Source organism: Echinops telfairi, unplaced genomic scaffold (genome assembly GCF_000313985.2).
Source record: "Echinops telfairi isolate 266 unplaced genomic scaffold, ASM31398v2 ScPeMD7_2010;HRSCAF=2546, whole genome shotgun sequence".
Classification (NCBI taxonomy): Eukaryota; Metazoa; Chordata; class Mammalia; order Afrosoricida; family Tenrecidae; genus Echinops; species Echinops telfairi.
In genome coordinates this window covers 16,808,482-16,827,421 of record NW_022105908.1, presented here as the reverse complement: position 1 = coordinate 16,827,421, position 18,940 = coordinate 16,808,482, and the positions used below count along the sequence as shown (strand labels likewise).

Here is an 18,940-nt window from a genome sequence, read left to right as displayed (position 1 = left end):
CAAACATCCTGAGCATTCAAGGCACTGGATAGGGCTTACCTTTTCCAAGCATTCTTTGCAGGTGTGTCTTACACCCATTTAAATATCCAATTTAATGGCTGAAGTGAGTGGGCTTACAAACAGTCTATTTTCATATTTCCCAATAATCATTTCTACCACACATTATATGAATAACAATAAGTAGAAAAAATCAGTACAATCCTAATACAGCCAGATGCTGAACACATTCTTAAAACAGCCCAATTCAATTCCTTTCTTTAAACTATCCCATTCATATGCAATAAGGCCTTTGGCCTCTGGCTGCATCAGGCCAGGGCATGGCCTCAGAGAAGTTCAAGGGGCGATTGCACCCTCTGAGCTCAAGATTCACAATTATCACATTCATTTTTCACCTTTTCAGAGAGGGATAACCAAAAACAATGTCTGGGAATCAAAACCTTACTTCCCACACCCTTTCCAGAAAACAGTCGAGTAAACATCATGACCCTATCTGACCTCTGGCTGGCCAAAGAAGAAGAACTACCATGAGGGAGAGGTCAGACAGACAGCCAGTCCATCTTCATGACTTGTCTCTCCAGCGCCCTGCTCCTGGTACCACAGTGCGTTAGGCAGGTTGACTAGAGAACAAATCCAGTGACACTCATATGTGTAAGAAGTAATTACCCTATATACTCATGTATAAGCCGAGTTTTCCAGCACATTTTTAATGCCGTTTCTGTGGTAAAATTAGGTGCCTCGACTGATAATTGGGTCGGCTTATACTCGAGTGTATATGGTATATATGAAAACATCCCAGCCCAGTCCAGATCAAGTCCATAAGTCAAATACTAGTCCCTAAGTCCTCTTTAGACTCATGCAGTCACATGCAATGATACAGAATACAGGAAGATCACAGGCCAATGGGTCCAAAGACTTGTGCATCCAATGGTGGTGGCCATATCACATGATTCTGTCCGCCATTAGGAAGATGAGGGTGGGGGTAGAGGGGAACCTCCAGAGAGCCATTTATCTTGGTCGCACCTCTTAAGGGGGTCATCAAGCTGTGACCTGGTTGACAGGCTAAACTCCATATCTCCTCACAAGTGCTGTGTTGGCACAAAAAACCTGTCACACCAGACTTAGAGGAAACCCAGGCCCTGGCCTGCAGCCAGTGTGTTAATGCTAATGAGGAGCTCAGCTTCCAGGTCCGCAGGGCTGCAGAGCTCCTGTGTGGCCTTTGCCAATAGCCATGGCATAATCCAAGATGGTTTGTTGGCTTGGTCTCATGGCTGGCTGGAGGAGATCTTGTTTACTGACAAATGGCCTCCAGCCAAGATTTCTTCCCGCCCGCCCCCCCCCCCCCACACACACACACACAAAAAAAGAAAACAACAACAAAAAACCTAGTAGGTTTCCTTAGGAAGCCATTCTGAGGGTGAAAAGTGGGCTGTTAACAGGGGCAGCTCCCTGACCTGAACAAATTGCCACTTGGTGGTATGGGTCATTTTCTCATGAGGCGACTCACAACTGAAACATGCACATCCCAGCAGCTGCCTAAAATCATGCCCTGCACTCCAACTCCTGCCTGCCCAGGGCCCGGAGACAGCCTGATCCTCCAGGTCTGATTTCAGGGCGTGGGAGCTACGGTGCAAAAGCCAGACAGGGCAAAGACGGGAGGCAGTGTATTGTGGAAGCTGGAGAGGAGAGAGGAATGTTGAGGCAGGGGCGGGAGCGAGGAAGAAGGGGTGGTTGTGAGGGCCTGCAGCAGAGGAAGTCATCCGCCATAGCAGGTGAGTGAGGTTGTCGTTCAGGAAGAGGAGGAGAAGGGGATCTGAGCTGGGAAAGAGCCCTGGCTGGAGGTGAGCAGGGAGGTCACGGGGGAGCGCTCAGAGCCTCCAGGGGAGCCATTAATGTCCACAACGCGAGGACGGAGTAACACACTGGCCAAGAACCCAGAGGTCATCCAAGCCCATCTGCACCCTCTTCTCACACAGTGCGATGCGTGGTTCCTTCATCTTGGGGGTGGGGGTTGACACTAGCCAAGAAGGGGCTGTTGGTAGAGGCTCCAGGGCGGTAAGAGCAGCACCAGCTGGCAGGTGAGCTCTCTTCAGTTTTGTCCTGTGCCCAGCCCTCCTCAGGACCTTAACACTGAAGCCGCCGTGTTAGACACGGCTGTAGACACACAACATCAAGGTGGCTGCCACCTGCTCCTCCTCCGATGGAGCCCGTGCCTGAGGCCACACCCTCCTCACTCTCACCTTCGCTGCCAGTCCAGCCCTGACTCCTTTTTCTGCTCTGTGAGCCTCCGTGCTCAGCCACAAGCAAAGCTGTTCCCCTCCTGCACCCCCCCTTCCCCTGCCTGCCCCTGCAGAAGACCCCGGGCCACCCTCACTGGGGCCAGGAGGCGCTCGAGCTGTTTCTCTGCCCTCACTCAGCCTCATGTCTTCCTCACGGCCTGCCCTTTTACTGTCACCGCTGCTGCCACCCTGCACTCTGCAGCTCCAGACCTTTGCCAACGCAGCTGCCTGCTCTTCCTCCGTGTAACTGCCATGGCCCTGACTGTCCCTGCCCACTGGTCCTGTTCTCCTTATCCCACACACTAAATGTGTGCCCCGCAACTTGCCGCGTTGTTGCACGAAGCAGACCCTCGCACTGCTCCCTGCCTGGAACATACATCTACTTCTGTGCCCACCTTCCAGTGCTTTGTCAGACCGCAAGACCCACCGCCACGTGGCTGTGTTGTAAGGCTTCACTCGCCACTACTGGTTGCACACATACCGTATTGTGCCGTCTTGGTGAGCCTCAGGGAGGACCCTGTCGTCTCATTTGTCCTCAGCACAGTGTGAGCTCACTTGACATCGCCTATCATAGAGGAGCTCCTGACTTGCTGCTAATGAGTGCCGTTAAGGTGTGCACACTCTCCCTGTTCCTGCTGGCACCTGACGTGCCTGTGGCGCTCCTGGAAGGGCTGTCTTGCCCAGCCAGGCCCCTACATGACTGCCAGGGCTGGGAACCGCAGGCATATTTGGTGAATCACTGGTTACCCTCTTCTTTTATACAGACCAAGGAGGGCGAGTTTGCCCTCTCAGCGATGACATCCGGGATCCGGCGGAACTGGATCCAGACCATCATGAAGCATGTCCACCCAACCACCGCTCCTGACGTGACGAGGTAAGCCAGGCCCGAGGCTGGCCTCCCTCCGGAGGGGCGGTTCTTTCTGACGTTCCTTCTCTCCCGTCCCCTTCATCCCTGCCCTGCTGGCCCTCTTCGACCCCTGCCTCCTGCTTTCCTGCTTCAGGCCAGCCCTCCGTTTCCCAGCCCACTGGTTCCGCCCATGCTGGGGGCGCCTTGGGCACGGCCTACCATTCTGCCAGAGCCTGGCTTATTGGTCTCTGCTTGGACCCAGTGTCGGTTCTTGTGGCTCTCTGCTGTGATGCTTTAAGTCCTGGCAGCCCTGAAACGGCGATACTCACAGGCTCCTGTAAGCCTGCCTTTTCCCCTTTTCCCCTGTCTCACATATATGGTTTTTGACCCCACCATGAAGGATGGGGTGGAGGGGTTTTTGAGGAAATCAGTAGATCACCACAAGCCAAGATCAGCAAACAGGAGACAGTCATCGGTCCCCTGCAGCACCACTCCCCAGCCAGCAGCCAAGTCCTTCTCCAGGCCTCCACCTCTCCGCCGTGTGGTCACTTAGCCTCGGTCTCTGCCCATGTGGGCCAGGAAGCCACACAGTCGCATTGTCTCAGCGCCGCTCCTCCCCCATGTATCATCTCTGTGCCACCGGAGCGCTTGGTGCTGAGGCCCTGATTGGAAGACTGCTCCCTCCTGTGTCTCTGGTGCCTGCCGCTCACAATTGGCTGTGTGCTAGTCCTCTTTTCAGAAGAGAAGAGATGCTTCTTGTGTGTCTTTGGTGCTGTGAAGACCAGCACGTGTTCTTGCTTGCTGGCCTGGGGCCAGGAGCCTCTGACGTTCACCACAGCCTCTCAAGTGCTTTGCGCACTTAGCCGGGAAGCTGGGCAGCAGCAGGGAGTCCAAGTCCGGGCGTGGCCACTCGCTGGTTGTTCTCCAAACCCTGCCTCTGGTCAAACTGACTCCAGACCACTTTGAACAAGAATTAAGAAAAGGAATCTCACATTGATTCTTTCCTCTTTCCTATTACTGTGGGAAAATATTTCTGTGGAATTCAGGGACATTCACTTCCTTCCTCATGTTGTGCACCCACCGCCACTCTCCATGTCCCGACCCTCCCATCACCTTCCACGGGAACTCTCCTTCCCTTCTCCCTCGCCAGGGAACCACGAATAGGCTTGCATTCTGTTCATTTGCTGCTTCTGGGTATTTCAGTTCAGTGGCATCAGACATTGCTTGTTTATCTGTGACTGACTGGCTTCATTCAGCAACATGTTCTCAAGGTTCATCTATGTGGTTGCATGCATCCGAATTTCATTTCTCTTTATGGCTGAGCCGTGTGCTATTAGACGCCTGTAGACCTGACTGTTCTCCATTCTTCATCTAGTGTTAGACATGCTGCAGTGAACGGTGTGAGTCCTGTCTTCCAATATCTTTACTGCATACATACCAGCAGTGGAATTGGTGAGCCATGGAGTAGTTTTGTTGGTGGGTCTTGTAGTCAGCTCAGCTCATCTTGAGTCGGAACCAACTCGACAGCAGTGGGTTTGGTTTTGGTATGGTAATTCTGTGTTAACTTTTTGAGGAACCGGATTCATTCTTTGATCCTTTCCTATCTTTATTGGCATCATTTGTCCATGTCTTCTCAGTTCTTCTCACTGGTTCCTGAGTCAGTCAGGCCAGGAGGCTGTGACCAGGACTAGCACTCTGTTTTCCACCTTTCAGGATCCTTGATTCTTAAAGCAATGAACTCCCTTCTTGTAGGGTGTCTGTCGGCACAGTGAGGCAGGCGGGTGCGACGGGAGTGCAGGGAAGGCTTCCCTGCCAAGGCTGCTGGCAGCAGCAGAGGCTTACCGGGTAGGTTCTGAATACACAAGGGCCAGCTAGTCTGGCGGGGCCCTGCGGGCCTTGTTCTCACTCCTCTTCTGTGCACTGGATCAAGGCTCCTGCCTGCAGACACTGACCCTAGCTCATCAGCCCTGGGATGTTGCTGAGCAGGTGTATCTGTGACCTGGGAATGCTGTGTACATGTGGGTGCAGAGAAGAGGCCCCACCCTGGCTCTCCTGTTTTCTCTTCAACATGGTGTGGCATCCAAGCCCTAGGCAGATGCCAGGGATCACAGTGAAGCATGAGATGTGCCTCCTACCTTCCAGGACCAAATCCCATACAAAGATTTGGCTCAGTAGTAACCTTTTTGACCAGAATTTATTGACCAAGCCAAGAGTGCATGTCCCACATTGGTTCTTGCCCTTTGTCCTTCGGGGACTTTACTGTTTGAGGAGCGAAGCGCTCTTCAGTACTGCAAGGTCCGAGCCCAGGAGGGCATTGCAAACAGAGACGTGTCAGAAGATCTAGGTGCACGCCCTCTTTGTTCGGTTGTCCTTAGACTTGCTGGCTTGTTGCCTACTTTCTGCCTCTGAAGCTGGAGGCTCCTCAAGGAGCAGGGCAGCCTCTCCCTGCTGGGCGGACCATGCATAGGAGGTGGTCCCTCTTTGTGTCCTAGCCACGGCTGCCAGCTGGGGGACACACTGGTCATTGTTTTCCAGATGTGCATGGTCTCGGGTGAAGGTTTGCAGACCCCGTAGCCCTGAAGCGCTTTGTCTACCTTCGCCGGCAACTGGGACTGGACCTCTGGTGCAGAGCTGCTTTCTTTCGCCCCATTTGCCTCTGAGAGTTCTGGTGGGGCCACACTCCCCAGCCTGGAGTTGGCTGGGTTCTACTGAAGCCTTTCAAGTGCAGGAAGCCTGGAGACTGCTGCCTCAGATCTGCACCTAACCTTCTTGCCAGATCACCACCAAAGCAGTGCCTTGCCCCACCCTGCTCAGATAGGCTATCTTCAGGGTCTGGGCAGACAAGGCCCAGCCGAAGCCTCCTCAGGTGCCCCAAGCCTTTTCCAGGCCTCCCTCACCTCCCTAGTGTGCTTGGGGGCCAGGTTCCACCATGTGTTTGCCAGTTCAGGCTCCCTTGGTGGGGGTCCCCTCCAGCACTACATAATAAAGCCTGCCAGGTAGCTGGGCCGTCTCGCTCACCCAGAGCCTTGAGCCAGTCCTTCCGTCCCATCTTCCATGCCGGCAACAAGAGTAGTTTGAACACATTATTTCTTCGTGCTGCTTACCTGCTTGGGTCCACCCACCCACCTATGAGAAAAGGCCTTAGGAAGTGGCTGTTTTTCATTCCTGCTGCCACCACTGCCCAGTACAGGGACACCACAGAAGAAGCCAAGTCTTTCCAGGAGCCCAGGTGGTGGACATATCGGCATAGCCTACAAGGCACTTCGTCAGCCCTGGTCTGGGCAGTGTGGGCCAGGCACTCCGCAGAGCTCTGTGTCTGCCTTTGGGCGGCAGGGCCATCATGACACAGCCGTCGTAGCACCTATCAGACAAGGGAATCCCCATCCACCTGCATGCCCCCGACTGGAACCCTGGGCAGCTGGTGGCTTCTCCTCTCCCATCACCCTGCCTACTCAGAGACAGGTTTGAGTTCTCTCCAGGATGGGGTGGCTGGCTAAGGGGTGAGCAGGACAGTCCCTCTCTGGCTCTCCTGAGGTCCTCGAGGGCATCTGTGTCATTGTGCAGTGTGGAATCGTTGTTAACTGAGCTTCTAACAGGTACTGTGCTCCTTGTCCCGCCAGCTCATTGCCACAGGAGGAGAACAAGAGCCGCTCCCTCGAGATCTGCCCTCGGCCAAGTGACAAGCAGGAAGGTGGCCTTGGAGAGCCAGACCCTGAGCAGAGACGGAGCCGTGCGAGGGAGCGGAGGCGCGAGGGGCGCTCCAAGACCTTTGACTGGGCCGAGTTCCGTCCCATCCAGCAAGCCCTGGCCCAAGAGAGGGCCAGTGCCAGGAGGCCCTGTGATGCCCAGAAGTCTGGGTGTGCCGAGGCAGACCTAGGGGAGCAGGAACTGGAACGGGAGCGCACCAGGCGCCGGGAGGAGCGCCGCCGACGTTTCGGGGCCCTTGACACTGCAGACCCAGGGCCAGGAGCAGATGATGCCGTCTCTCGCATGGAGGTGGACCGGAGCTCGGGGCTGCCCGTGACCTCAGACCTGAAGACCCAGAGTGTCCATGTGGAGATTGAGCAGCGTTGGCATCAAGTGGAAACCACACCCCTGCGGGAAGAGAAGCAAGTGCCCATCGCCCCGCTGCACCTGGCCCCCTTCGAGGATGGAAGTGATCGGCTCCCTGCGCACGAGCTGACCTCTCTGCTGGAAAAAGAGGTAACACAGAGGGTGGGTACACGCCTGGGCACACCTCCACTGCTGGCGTGTGTGTAACCATGGCACCAGGGAGCGTACACAAGCATCTGGAGAAACAGACACAGCAGCGAATCCTCACAGTGCAGCCTGAGGGCTGAGGGGACACAGACATCCCAGCCAGTTCCCAGGAGAGCGTGCCGGCAGGAGGAGGGGCCCTGCTTCCGTAGAGCTAGACAAGACTAGTGCTGCGCCACTGCGCAGGGTCTGTCGGCCAATCGCAGGGTGGAAGCGGACAGGGACGTGACCAGACTCCAGTTTGGGCTGCTCCAGGGCAGCAGAGATGGGACTGACTGACGGAGGCCTGGACAGCAGCCAGGCGGTCATGATATGGCCTGAAGGTCTGGGAGGTGGCCTGCAGAGCATGCAGGGACAGCCTGAGTAGACATGGAAGCCAGGTGGGTGATTCCCCACCACCCTGGTAAAGAATGGGTGGGTGCCACTGGCAGTTGATCTGAGGCCAGCTTGGATCTGTTTTTTATTAGACTACCCCTGGGGCTAACTCCTCTTGAGCCCCCTTTAGGGCGGTAAGGTACAGAATGAATAAGTAGCCTCGTACACGTGTGACATACCAAGTCCGTGCTTTAAAATAATCTGGAACTCAATCCATACAAGTTCACAGAGACTCCATGGTCTGGGAGCTACACGTGATCATTGCTATGAAAGCCAGAGGCATGGTTATTAGCAACATATTTTAAATGCACTCTTTTATGTAACTAAAGTCAAAGATTTGCCCCTGTACCTCGGAGCGTGTCGAGTGCTTCTGTTGTACCTTCTCGTTCATTGTGTGGCCTGGCTCAGGAGTGTTTGCACTTGGCCATCCCAAGGCACCATTGCTCTCTGTTTGCCTGGAGCAACATAGGACACTGGAGAGTCAGGAATCGGAGGAGGATGGGGCTGTAGGAGGAGCCCTGCTGGCACATTGGTTTCTGGTTGGGCTGCTAACCACACGGTCAGCAGTTTGAAACCCCAGCTGCTCCACGGAGAAAGACATGGCTTTCCAGTCCGACGACGAAGCGGTCTGAGAAACCCACAGGGACAGGGCTGCCGTGCTCTTTAGGGTCACAGTAAGTCAGAATTGACTCCGTGGTGCAATGAGTTTGGGTGTTTTGTTTGTGGTGGGGGGGTTGGGGGGTATGGGATATGTAACTACAAGTACTTCCCTCACCGTGAGATCTGAAGAACTCGATGGTGCCCAGCTTCCAATACTAAACATTTGATCTAAGATTCTATAGAAGAATTCCAATCCAAAGGCAGAAATTCGGGACAGAATTACAAGTGATTATTAACTCCAGACTGAAAGTGTTGCCCTGAGGTAATCTTAAAAACTTTAAACCAGACCCAGCCACTGGAGTCTTCTTTAGGCCAAGCAGGAGTGTAGTTAATCCCGTTTTTCGTTTTCAAGTTTCCCTTGAGCGTGTGTGTTTGCTTATTTTAACTCTGTGGGGTCAGAGTAACAATAGCCATTTGGAAGATCGGAGAGGGACTTTAGGAGGCAGTGAGTGTATGTGAACAGGGAGAGAAAGCTCAGCTGGAGGGTGAGAACTTGAGACAGTGTGGTCCAAGTCACCGAAGTGTGTGTGCAGCCATGAGAGAAGGGGGGATTGCCACTGGCCCACTCCTCATCTTATTAAGGTTTCAGGCTGACACTTGGGGCTAGTGCCAACACGCCCATTTTCCATTTTCTGCGCAGGTTAACAAAACAATGAAGGCAAGAGAACAGTGAAACACCGCCCAGGCCCACATCACTCTGCCGTTGGGATGGGCTGTGCCAGCAGCCTGCCAGGCACCAAGCCCAGGCTGTGATTTTTATCAGGCTGTCAAGTGCCCACCATAAGTGCCCTGGCAACAACAGTATAATGGTCATGTGCTCAACTGGTACCCAGAGATCAACATTTTGAACCCACGAGCTGCCTCTCGGGGGAAATGTAGCTGTCTACCCCATAAAGATCTAACCTTGGACGTCCCGGGGCATCATGCTCTGTTCTGTAGGCCGCTCAGAATCGACCCTGCAGCCTGGGCTCTGTTCTTTATTTGGAGTGCTGCTGCGTCTCCAGTGTTTACCAGTCAGGGGACCTTGATAGCAAGCACGCCATGCCTTCTGAGCCCTCCCCACCGAGGAGTTTCCAGCTCCTGACTGCCAAGGTTACACTCACGCACACTCACACACACTTTGCAAACACCCAGGAAGGGGAAGGTGGGTGATAGAAGAATTCACCGCCCTCAGACGCAGGAAGAGGGTAAAGTAGCTGCCTGCTCACTGGGTTCATACCGCCGGTGAGGGAGCCCCTTGGCAGGCAGATCTTTATGTGGGATCTGTCTCTCCTGATGTCAGAGCAGAGTCCAGACTCACCCACAGAACGGCACACCTTCCCCAGAAGGGAGCCAGCAGGCCTGGGGGGGCGGAGGGGAGTGATAAAAACACCCACAAACAACATTGACCAAGTGTCCCCAGGCCTACTGCAGAGACACTGGTTCCCCTCCAACCACTCCTGCTCTCCTTCTCCAGCCACTCAGCACTGTGAGCACAGGCCCAGGAGGCCACCAGTAGCCTGTCTTTTCTTTGTGTGTGCCTATTTCGTATCAGTGAACTCAAGTAGTGTGTGTCTGTTAAACACGGACTCGTTGTGTTGAACACAATGTGTTCAGGGTTCATCCAAGTCACAGCATGTTTGAGGCTTCATTTGTGTTTACAGTGGAGTAGGAATCCATTGTCTGTCTGTATCACCTCTTGCACGTCTAGTCACCCCCAGGAAGACTTGCATGGTGGGCGGGCAGCTCCTCTTCAGGGACACAAGCAGGTGTGGGGCTAATGCAAGATCCTAGGTCTGCCAGGAACGGGAAGGACGAGCCAGGCCTCATGTTCCCACCGCCACCAGGCATAACTCACAAGTTTGTGTGGGTTGGACCTGAGTGGTTGAGGGCTAGGTCAGCCCATCTCCTGAAACTGGAGACTCCAAATGTCCCTAGCCACGTGGGAGACCAGGAGGAGGGTCACTACGTGCCATATCCCAGCCAGGGACGGGTTCCCACCAGTCGTTTTCATCTGCCTTCATTATGATTGTGGCTTTGTTGTTATTAAAGTGTGTGTCTTTTTGCCCACAGTTGGAACAGAGCCAGAAAGAGGCTTCTGAACTGCTGGAGCAGAACCGGCTTCTCCAGGACCAGCTGCGCATGGCGCTAGGCCGGGAGCAGAGTGCGAGGGAGGGCTACGTGCTGCAGGTAGGGCCTGACCACTGCACTGCACGGCACATGGGGGCATCAGTGTGGGCACTTACACCCCATTGGGTAGGAATGTGCAAAGTCTGGCTTAGTGGCACCATGCCCGGCCCCAGGAGGGGCTCTGTGCAGTGGGGGCTTCCTGTAGGCTTCCTTCGCGCCGCCCCACCGGAGCCTTTGTCTACAAATCAGCTTGGTGCTCTGGCCCTGCTACAGTGCCTTCTCAGCACCAGGTCTTGGATGCCACTGCTAATGGTTTTCCCAACGGCCCTGTTGGCAGAGCTCGAGTCAGAGCCTGACTCCCTGGCCAGAAACCAGCCTCCCCCGGAACAAAGCCACACCTGCTGGAGCACCTGGGAGCCGTGTTGTGTTCTGACGGGCAGTCCGGAATGAGAAGAGTCCCCACACTGGTGGAAGAGCTAGCTGGTCTGTGGGTTCCAGTGCAGGGTGCCCGCTGGGGCACAGCGTCCACTTCCTCTGCCTCTCAGGGGCGCTGTCTGAGCCACAGCAGCCATCAGTGGCATGCTCCGATGGAGCAGCTTGTGGCATGAGCAGGGATTGGGGAACTTTGCTGCGACTGAGGAGGAGTGATGTGTTGATGGGCTTGGGCTGCTTACTGCCGGGGCAGCCTTTATACACATCCGCCGACAGGGAGGCCAACAGGCCCAGCCCTGGGAAGCCCCAGGTCCCCACTCCAGCCTGCCTTTCTAGTAAGACTTCCAGCCGCTCAGCCCAGAGAAGTACACCGAGGGTCCTAGTGCCGTGGCACTAGCGGGGTCACCTGTCCGACAGGGCTTCAGGCACTCCATGTGCCAGCAACAGTGGGAGCAGAGCTCCTGTTGCCTGAGTGTTGCTGATAATAGGCAGAGGCCAGCGAGAAATGGGTGGAGAGGAAAGATCAGAGGCAGCAGAAGCAGATACTGGGAGGATACAGACCTGGTTACATGCCAGACAACTCAGATTCTCAGGAAAAGCACATGACTTGATCCAGAATTCGAAGTTCAAATGCTAGCCCTGCCACTAAGCAGAAGAGGTGAGTACATGCCCTCCCCCAGAGGCCAGCCTCCTGCCTAGGTCAGCACAGCCCAGTGGTCAGGGTTGCTGGCTGACAGGGGCCTGCCCTCCTCAGTCCAAAGTGGGACAGCTGGCTCTCAGCCTCCCTGGGTACAGAGTCAGCCCTTGCGCCTTCTCCCCACTCTTTCCTTTCCGTGATGTTTTTCCTTCGTCTTCAATTGGTTCTCCCATTTCTTTCTGCCCCAGCTTTGGTTCTGGCCCTAGACCCTTGTCCCTTGAACCCCCTGTGACCTATTGCCATGCCCAATGCCCTCTTGCCGAGTGGTGGGAGGGTAGCAGCAGGCATTGCACATTGCTAGTGTGAGGGGCTGCTTGGTCAAGGACCTGAACCCACACTGAAGCCTGACCAGGAAACTGGTCTGCATCATGGCCCAGGAAGCTGTGCACCTGGTCGGGTGTGACCACCCTCTGAGCTTTGGCAATGCTTATGACCAAAAGCCAGCTGCCAGGAGGAGTCCTGTGCACAGGGTGGGCACAGCACTGACCTGTGCGGGGAGGTGGTGCGGGGGGCCTTGGGCTTGCATGGGTGGGATATTGAGTATGGAGTGGAACGCATTGTAACTGAGTGTCACATCTGTGGCTTCCCTGCCAGCAAACCGCCCGCCACAAGGCAGGTCAGGTTCTTAGACTGAGCTGTTCCTCGCATCCGTGTCCATGTTTTTGTTCCCCCATCCCCACCTCGGTTATAGTAGTTCTGTCCACTCTGCATGCCTTTCTGTTTGGGGTGTTCTATTTCATTTGGGGTTTTTTGTTTGTTTTGTTTTGTTTTTCGCATGTTTCACTTTCTTATTTTGAATTCCACCAAGGTTTGTTTGTTTTGTTGATTATTATATTTTACTCCATGGTTCCTGGTCCTCCCCTTGCTCCCCTCACATTTGTCTTGTTACAGGTAGAGATTAAATCTTCCTGTTACGGTAGGATTGGACACTTCCCAAGGGAAATGTTCCGGTGTCATCACACTGACATCTCCCAGCAGTCACCTTCCTTCCTTCTCCTCCACCGTGGAAGGAAGTGGCCCCACGCGCCTGCACCTGGCACCCTGCACTTCTCAAGGACTGGTTGTCTAGAACTGGGTACTTTTGTTTTGCAAAACAAACAAACAGATGCAGGTTCTCCGCTTCTCCCCTCGTGTCGTCCTCCCCACCGCCTCATGTGCTCAGGTCCTCGTTTTGCTTATCCGTGTGCTCCACCATTCCGTTCTGTTTGGTCTAGTTCTCCTAGAAGCTACTCCGTTAGAGCTGCTTAGATGTTATTGTCCATGTTCTCTGTTCACCTGACAGCAACCACTTCCAAAAAAAATTAAGATGATTTGTTGGATTATTTAACAGAAAAAATATATATACATATCATATGGTGCCAAGGAGAAAAGCCAAGCCCACCCCAGGAACTTTTCCGTGGTGATCCTGGCCAGAGGTGTGACACTCAGAACCAAGAGGCCAGAGTGTTACTAACCTAGTGTCTCATCGGTTTTTTTAAGACTGAAGTGCCCGGCGCCTGGCAGAGGCTCCATAAAGTCAACCAAGATCTCCAAAGCGAACTGGATGCCCAGTGCCAGCGCCAGGAGCTGGTCAGTCAGCAGATTCAGGCCCTGAAGCGCAGCTATGGGGAGGCCAAGGACATGATCCGACACCACGAGGCTGAGGCCCAGAGCCTCCAGGCGAGGCTGAGCAATGCTGCTGCTGAGCTGGCCATCAAGGAGCAGGCACTGGCCAAGCTCAAGAGCGACCTGAAACTGGAGAAGGACAAGGTCCACGAGCAGCTGGAGGAGTGGCAGCACAGCGAGGCCGCCTTGAGCGGGCAGCTCAAGGCCAGTGAGCAGAAGCTCAAGAGCGCAGAGGCCCTGCTGCTCGAGAAGATGCAGGAGCTGCGGGACCTGGAGACCCAGCAGGCACTGCAGAGGGACCGGCAGAGGGAGGTACAGAGGCTTCAGGAGCGCATTGCCGACCTCAGCCAGCAGCTTGGCGCCAGTGAGCAGGCCCAGAGGCTGATGGAGGAGAAGCTGCAGAGAAACTACGAGCTGCTGCTGGAGAGCTGCGAAAAGGAGAAGCAGGTGCTGCTGAAGAGCCTGAAGGAGGTGGAGGACAGGGCCAGTGCCTATGAGGACCAGCTGCGGGAGCGCGAGCAGCAGGTGGAGCTCCTGCAGAAGGAGAAGCTGAGCGCCACGCTGGAAGGCAGTGAGCGTGTGCACCAGTTGGAGGAGCAGCTGGCGCGGAAGGAGGCCAGCATCCAGGAGCTCGCCGAGCACGTGCAGGGCCTCCAAGACGAGTGCCACCTCCTCAGACAGCGCTTCCAAGAGCTGGTGGCCCGGGTTGCCATGTCGGACGGGGACGTTGCTGCGCTGCAGGCCCAGCTGCAGGGAAAGGAGGCTGACTACCTCAACCTGGAGCACTCCTTTGGGGAGGTGTCTGGGCAGCTCCAGCGCATGCACGCGCTGCTGCGGGAGAGGGAGGAGGAGCTGGGACGCATCAAGGAGCTGCACCAGAGAGTCCTGGACAGGAAGGAGCAGGACCTCAATGAGGCCTTGGTGAAGATGGTGGCCTTGGGCAGCAGCTTGGAGGAGACGGAGATGAAGCTGCAGGCAAAGGAGGAGATGCTCAGGAAGCTGGTGAATGAGTCTTCACCGAGTGCCGAGGAACTTCCTGCCACTCTGGGAACAGACAGTGGCAGCCTTGCCCAGATGGGGCCGGTTGCTGGGGCACCTCTGGACATCCCACACACGAGGCCGAAGGACAAGGACCCGGGGACTGGTCTGGGGGAGGCTGGTGGGGATGTACCCAGGCCTGAGTCAGGGACACCTGGCAGTAAACGGCAAAGAATCCGGTTCTCCACCATCCAGTGCCAAAAGTACATCCACCTCGATGGGTCGGAGAAGACCTGGACTGGCAGCACGTCCTCTGACACCAGCCAGGACCGCTCGCTCTCGGAGGAGAGTATGTCTTCTGAGCCTGCCGCTGGGCCCAGCAACGCAGACAGCTACCTCTCTGTCATCCACTCCCTGGAGACCAAGCTGTACATCACAGAGGAGAAGCTCAAGGATGTGACTCTCCGGCTGGAGAGCCAGCGGGGCCGCGATCAGGAGGCCCTGATGACCCTGCACCACCAGTGGGCTGGCACTGAGGCCCAGCTCCGAGAGCAGCTCCGGGCCAGCCTTGCCCAGGCCGGTGCCCTGGCTTCCCAACTGGAGCAGGAGAGGCAAGGGAGGGCTGCATGCACAGAGAGCCATGCTAGGGAGCTCGGGAGCTTCCGGGTGACAAACAGCCGGGCCCTGACCTGTTTAGAGGACTGCCGGGAGCAGCTGAGGGCCCTGCTGAGGACAAACCAGGAGGAGTGTGCCGCCGCCGCCGCCCCCTCCGCCTCGCTGGCCAGCATGGAGAGCACACTGGCGGATGCTATCCAGGCCCTGCAGTTGCCGCCAGCTCCCACAGACAGCCCAGGCCCCGCTCTGCAGGAGGACGGGAGCCGCCCACCAGGTGGGCAGCCCTGGCTGCCTGAGGTGAATGAACAGGAACAGCTGAAGCTCCTCTCAGAGCGGATCACTCTGGAAGCCTCGCTGATAAATCAGATTGCAGACTCTTTGAGAAATACCACCTCGGACATCTCCTGTGTCCTCCAAGAGATCTCTCAGTCCGAAGGGCTGCCCCTGGAGTCCGAACGCACAACAGCTTGTCCTGGGCCATTAGCAGATAGCCTAGCCAAGAAGCTGCTGGTGGAAGGGGAATTCTGGGGCCAGGTGGAATCGCTGAGCCAGCACCTGGGGACATTAGGATGTGAGGTGGGCTATGCCAATGACCGGGGGTGGAGGCAGGGCCTCCTGCCTGCCCTTGGCCCCACCGTGGCAGATGCCACCCTTGTCAGGGCAGAGCTGAGCTTTGCCGCCCAGTCTGTGAGGGAATCATTTCACCACAGGCTGAGCAGTGTCCAGGAAAACCTGCACAGTGCCACGGCGGCCCTGCATCGGCTCAGGTACACGCTACATGAGATCCTGGGTGCCTACCGCACCCCAGATTTTGACAGAGTGATGCAGCAGGCGTCAGAAGCCCTTGGACTTGAAGCAGGTGCTGGTGAAGGCATTCTGCAGCCCTGGAACTTGAGCCCCATGGGGGAAATGCTGAGTGGAGACCCCAGAGGCTCCCCAGAGCCCTGTCAGGTGCTCCGCCAGGGCCCTGGCACCCTGGTGGCCGTGCAGGAAGAACTTGCCCAGCAGCTTAAAGCCAAGGCCCACATCCTGGGGGAGATAGCGACTGCTCTTACCTGCCTCCCACCAGTGGAGTCGCTCAGCAGCTGCCAGCAGCTCCTCCGGGCCTCCCAGGCCCTCTCCTACAGCGCTTGTGTGGGAGGCCTGGGCCAGTACTCGTCATTATTGGTGCAGGATGCCATTGTCCAGGCTCAGGTGTGTTATGCAGCCTGCAAAATTAGGCTGGAGTATGAGAGGGAGCTCCAGTCGTACAAGGATTCGTGGCAGAGCCGCGCCTCCCCCTGCCAGGAGCACTTGCAAGCTCTCGGGGCCCTGAGAGAAGAGTACAGGGAGCTTCTCAGGAAACAGAAGAGCGAATACCTGGAAGTGATTACCATCATTGAGAGGGAAAATGCAGAGCTCACCGCGAGGGTCACCCAACTAGGCCACCAGCAGCTCTGTCTGGAGGCCATGGAGGGACGGCCGGAGGAGGAGCTGCTGGGCGTAGTGGAGCAGCTGGGCCCAGCAGAGCCCACCCTGCAGGCCGCCTCCGCCAACCACCGGCAGGACCTCGAGCAAAGCCACGTGGAGCAGATGCAGAGCCTGGAGGCCAGGTTCCAGCGCAAGATGGAAGAACTGCAGGGCATCCACGCAGAGGAGCTGCGGGCACTGCAGGAGCACTACTCCCAGAACCTGCAGCGCCTGAAGGGAACCCTCAGCCAGTGCCAGCAGCAGCGCCCCGACCCCGCAAGCAGGCCATCTCCACGGGGCCCCAGCTGGCCAGCCGGTCAGGCCGAAGGGGTGGCTGAGTCTGCAGCCGGCCTTCACAGGCGTGTCCAGGAGCTGGAGGCGAAGACTGACGCCGTGCGAGAGGAGCTGGAACACAAGGGCCTGGAGGACGGCGTGGCCGTGCTGCGACAGAAATACCAGAGAGACTTGGAGAATCTGAAGGTCATAATGCCCTTCAGTCTCAGCCCGGGCCGGGATGGCCCTCCCCTCCTTCCCCCGTGGTATACCGTGCACCTGGGGCTACCCGGGGGAGCTGAGTGGGGCTCCTTGGTGCTGATTCCTATCCAGACAGAACTGTGTTGAAGTTCTGTTTGCTGCCTCTGCTCCCCACTGACCTCAGCAGGAGCTCCAGGCTTGCCTGGGCCAGTGGCCCGGCCTCCTGTTGCCCATCACCCAGAGGGAGAGGAGAGAGGCAGAAATCAAAACCCAACCCATCAGTCTTCCTCACTGCTTCTCACCCACTCACGGGTACCTTTCCTTCTGCCTAGGGGGACTTTGCTGTTCTTTCCCATGGCAGAGCTGGGCCCTCAGAGCAGTCCCTGCAAGTCCCCTTCCAGGTCCCCTGCCTCATCCTGCCCACCTCCCCCAAAACTCCAGCTAAAACACAGGCCCAAGGGGGACCCTCAAGCCCACAGGGACAGAGCCAGCAAAGGACCAGGGAGACGTGGCCAGGGGCTCCCGCAGAGGCCCTTTCCTGATTCTGCTCACTGGTCTGAAAGGCCACTCACCATCACAGCGCCATGCGGAAGCTAAATTCAGGGACTCTGCCCAAGGAGAAGAGAGCACCCAGCACAGCTTAAAGCTGCCTTTCTTCCACTTCAGGAGCCAGGAAAAGCCCCGTCCTGGAGACTGGCCTCCTCTCACATAGCATCTTTGGCCCGGGCACTCAGGAATGGCCCTCCTGGGCCCTCAGGGGATTGGGCCACATGGGATGTAGGGCCTCTCACCATCTCATTGCCCCCAGACACCCACATGCATGGGAGCTGTTGGGAGGGCAGAATCGTGCCAAACCAAGCGATAAGATCCGGGGGCTCTTTCTGAGTGGGCACCCGGCTGTCCTGGCACTGTTCGCACAAGGTCTTTTCGTACCTGAGACTCAACAGTGCACTCCCTCTCCCGCCCTCTTCAGGGAGATGGTGCCTCACCCCGCCTGGGCGCCCGCAGGCCAGGCCGTGGTTACCATTCTCCCTAGCGCTTACAAGATCCTGATTCACAGACAGTTTCTGCACCATTGCCACTGCCATACCCAGCAGTAACACGCTGTTCAGCAAACTGCCGGGTTGCTTCCCAGCTACACACACCTCCAGCTCTGGGAGAAAAGTTCAGTAATTAACCTCCCACCCACCCCCCGCCGCCATGATAGCCAGTTTGACCGGACAGGCAGGGACTTGCTCTTTCTCTGAGCCAGCCATGAATGGAGCCGCAGGGTCAAAGCATGTGGGATGAGCCCTGTGGTACTAAACTCAAATGTAAGCTGCGTCAGGGTAAGTTCTCGCACACCCTGGCAGTGGCCTGAGCCCCTATCCTAGGCTTCCTCCTCAAAGAGCCCCCGGCTGTGTCCCAGGCTGTGTTCGCATGTGCTTCGGTTCCGCGTCCCACAGGGCCTCCTCCAGAATGAGAAGACTCCCTCCTCCCGGCACAGCGGAGGCCCATTCTACAGATATCGGCCTGCCAGTTGGCAGACATGAGAACAGAAAAGCTGTACACTGAGGGGGGTGTTCACTAAAGCAAGCTGTCTCTGTCCCCAGCCCCTTGGGTGTTTGCATGATTCCCCCTAGAGAGGAACATGTATCGCTTAACCGTCTTTGTAACTAACAGTCCAGGAATGCCCAGCTGGTTACCAGTCACTCTGTCGTCCTGTGGGTTTCCCTCCCAGTCAGGGAAGCAAGCCTTGCTCTGGTGCCTGCCCACACCCATGGCCACAGGGGGCGCTTCTGCTCCAAGGCGCAGGGAGGGGGGTGTTGCTGGGCATTTTGTTGATCACAGGGGTAAATTGATAAATTTACTCATTCATTAGCTTATACAATCTCCAAGGAAGCAATTGGGTCTTTTAAAGATAACCTCAGAGGCTTTGTTAGAATTTTGACCCTTACCTTCAAATTTTGTGAAGCATTGAAACAAACCAAAGTCAGAATCGCAAAGCCTACCAACTGTGTTAGCTGCGAAACTAGAGATGTGGCCCAGAGCCGTGGACAGGGTGGACCGTGCTGAGAAAGCCTTGGGAAAGGAGATGTCCGCTTGGCTGGCTAGCAAATCTGTTGCAGTGAAGTTTGAAGTGCTGAGGGAAGGAGCCGGGAAAGGGCTCCTGGTTGGGGGGTGGGG

At 56.3% G+C, this 18,940-nt stretch overlaps 1 protein-coding gene across 1 annotated transcript in view; it reads left to right on the top strand.

The window, feature by feature from the left end:
• Positions 1 to 18,940, top strand: part of LOC101641243 (myosin phosphatase Rho interacting protein) — a 125,027-nt gene that overhangs the window by 91,076 nt on the left and 15,011 nt on the right. The window contains exons 14-17 of the mRNA XM_045293306.1: positions 3,041 to 3,150; positions 6,744 to 7,326; positions 10,468 to 10,584; positions 13,133 to 16,780. Of these exons, the coding sequence (XP_045149241.1) occupies positions 3,041 to 3,150; positions 6,744 to 7,326; positions 10,468 to 10,584; positions 13,133 to 16,780 (4,458 nt within the window). The remainder of the gene's footprint in view (positions 1 to 3,040; positions 3,151 to 6,743; positions 7,327 to 10,467; positions 10,585 to 13,132; positions 16,781 to 18,940) is intronic.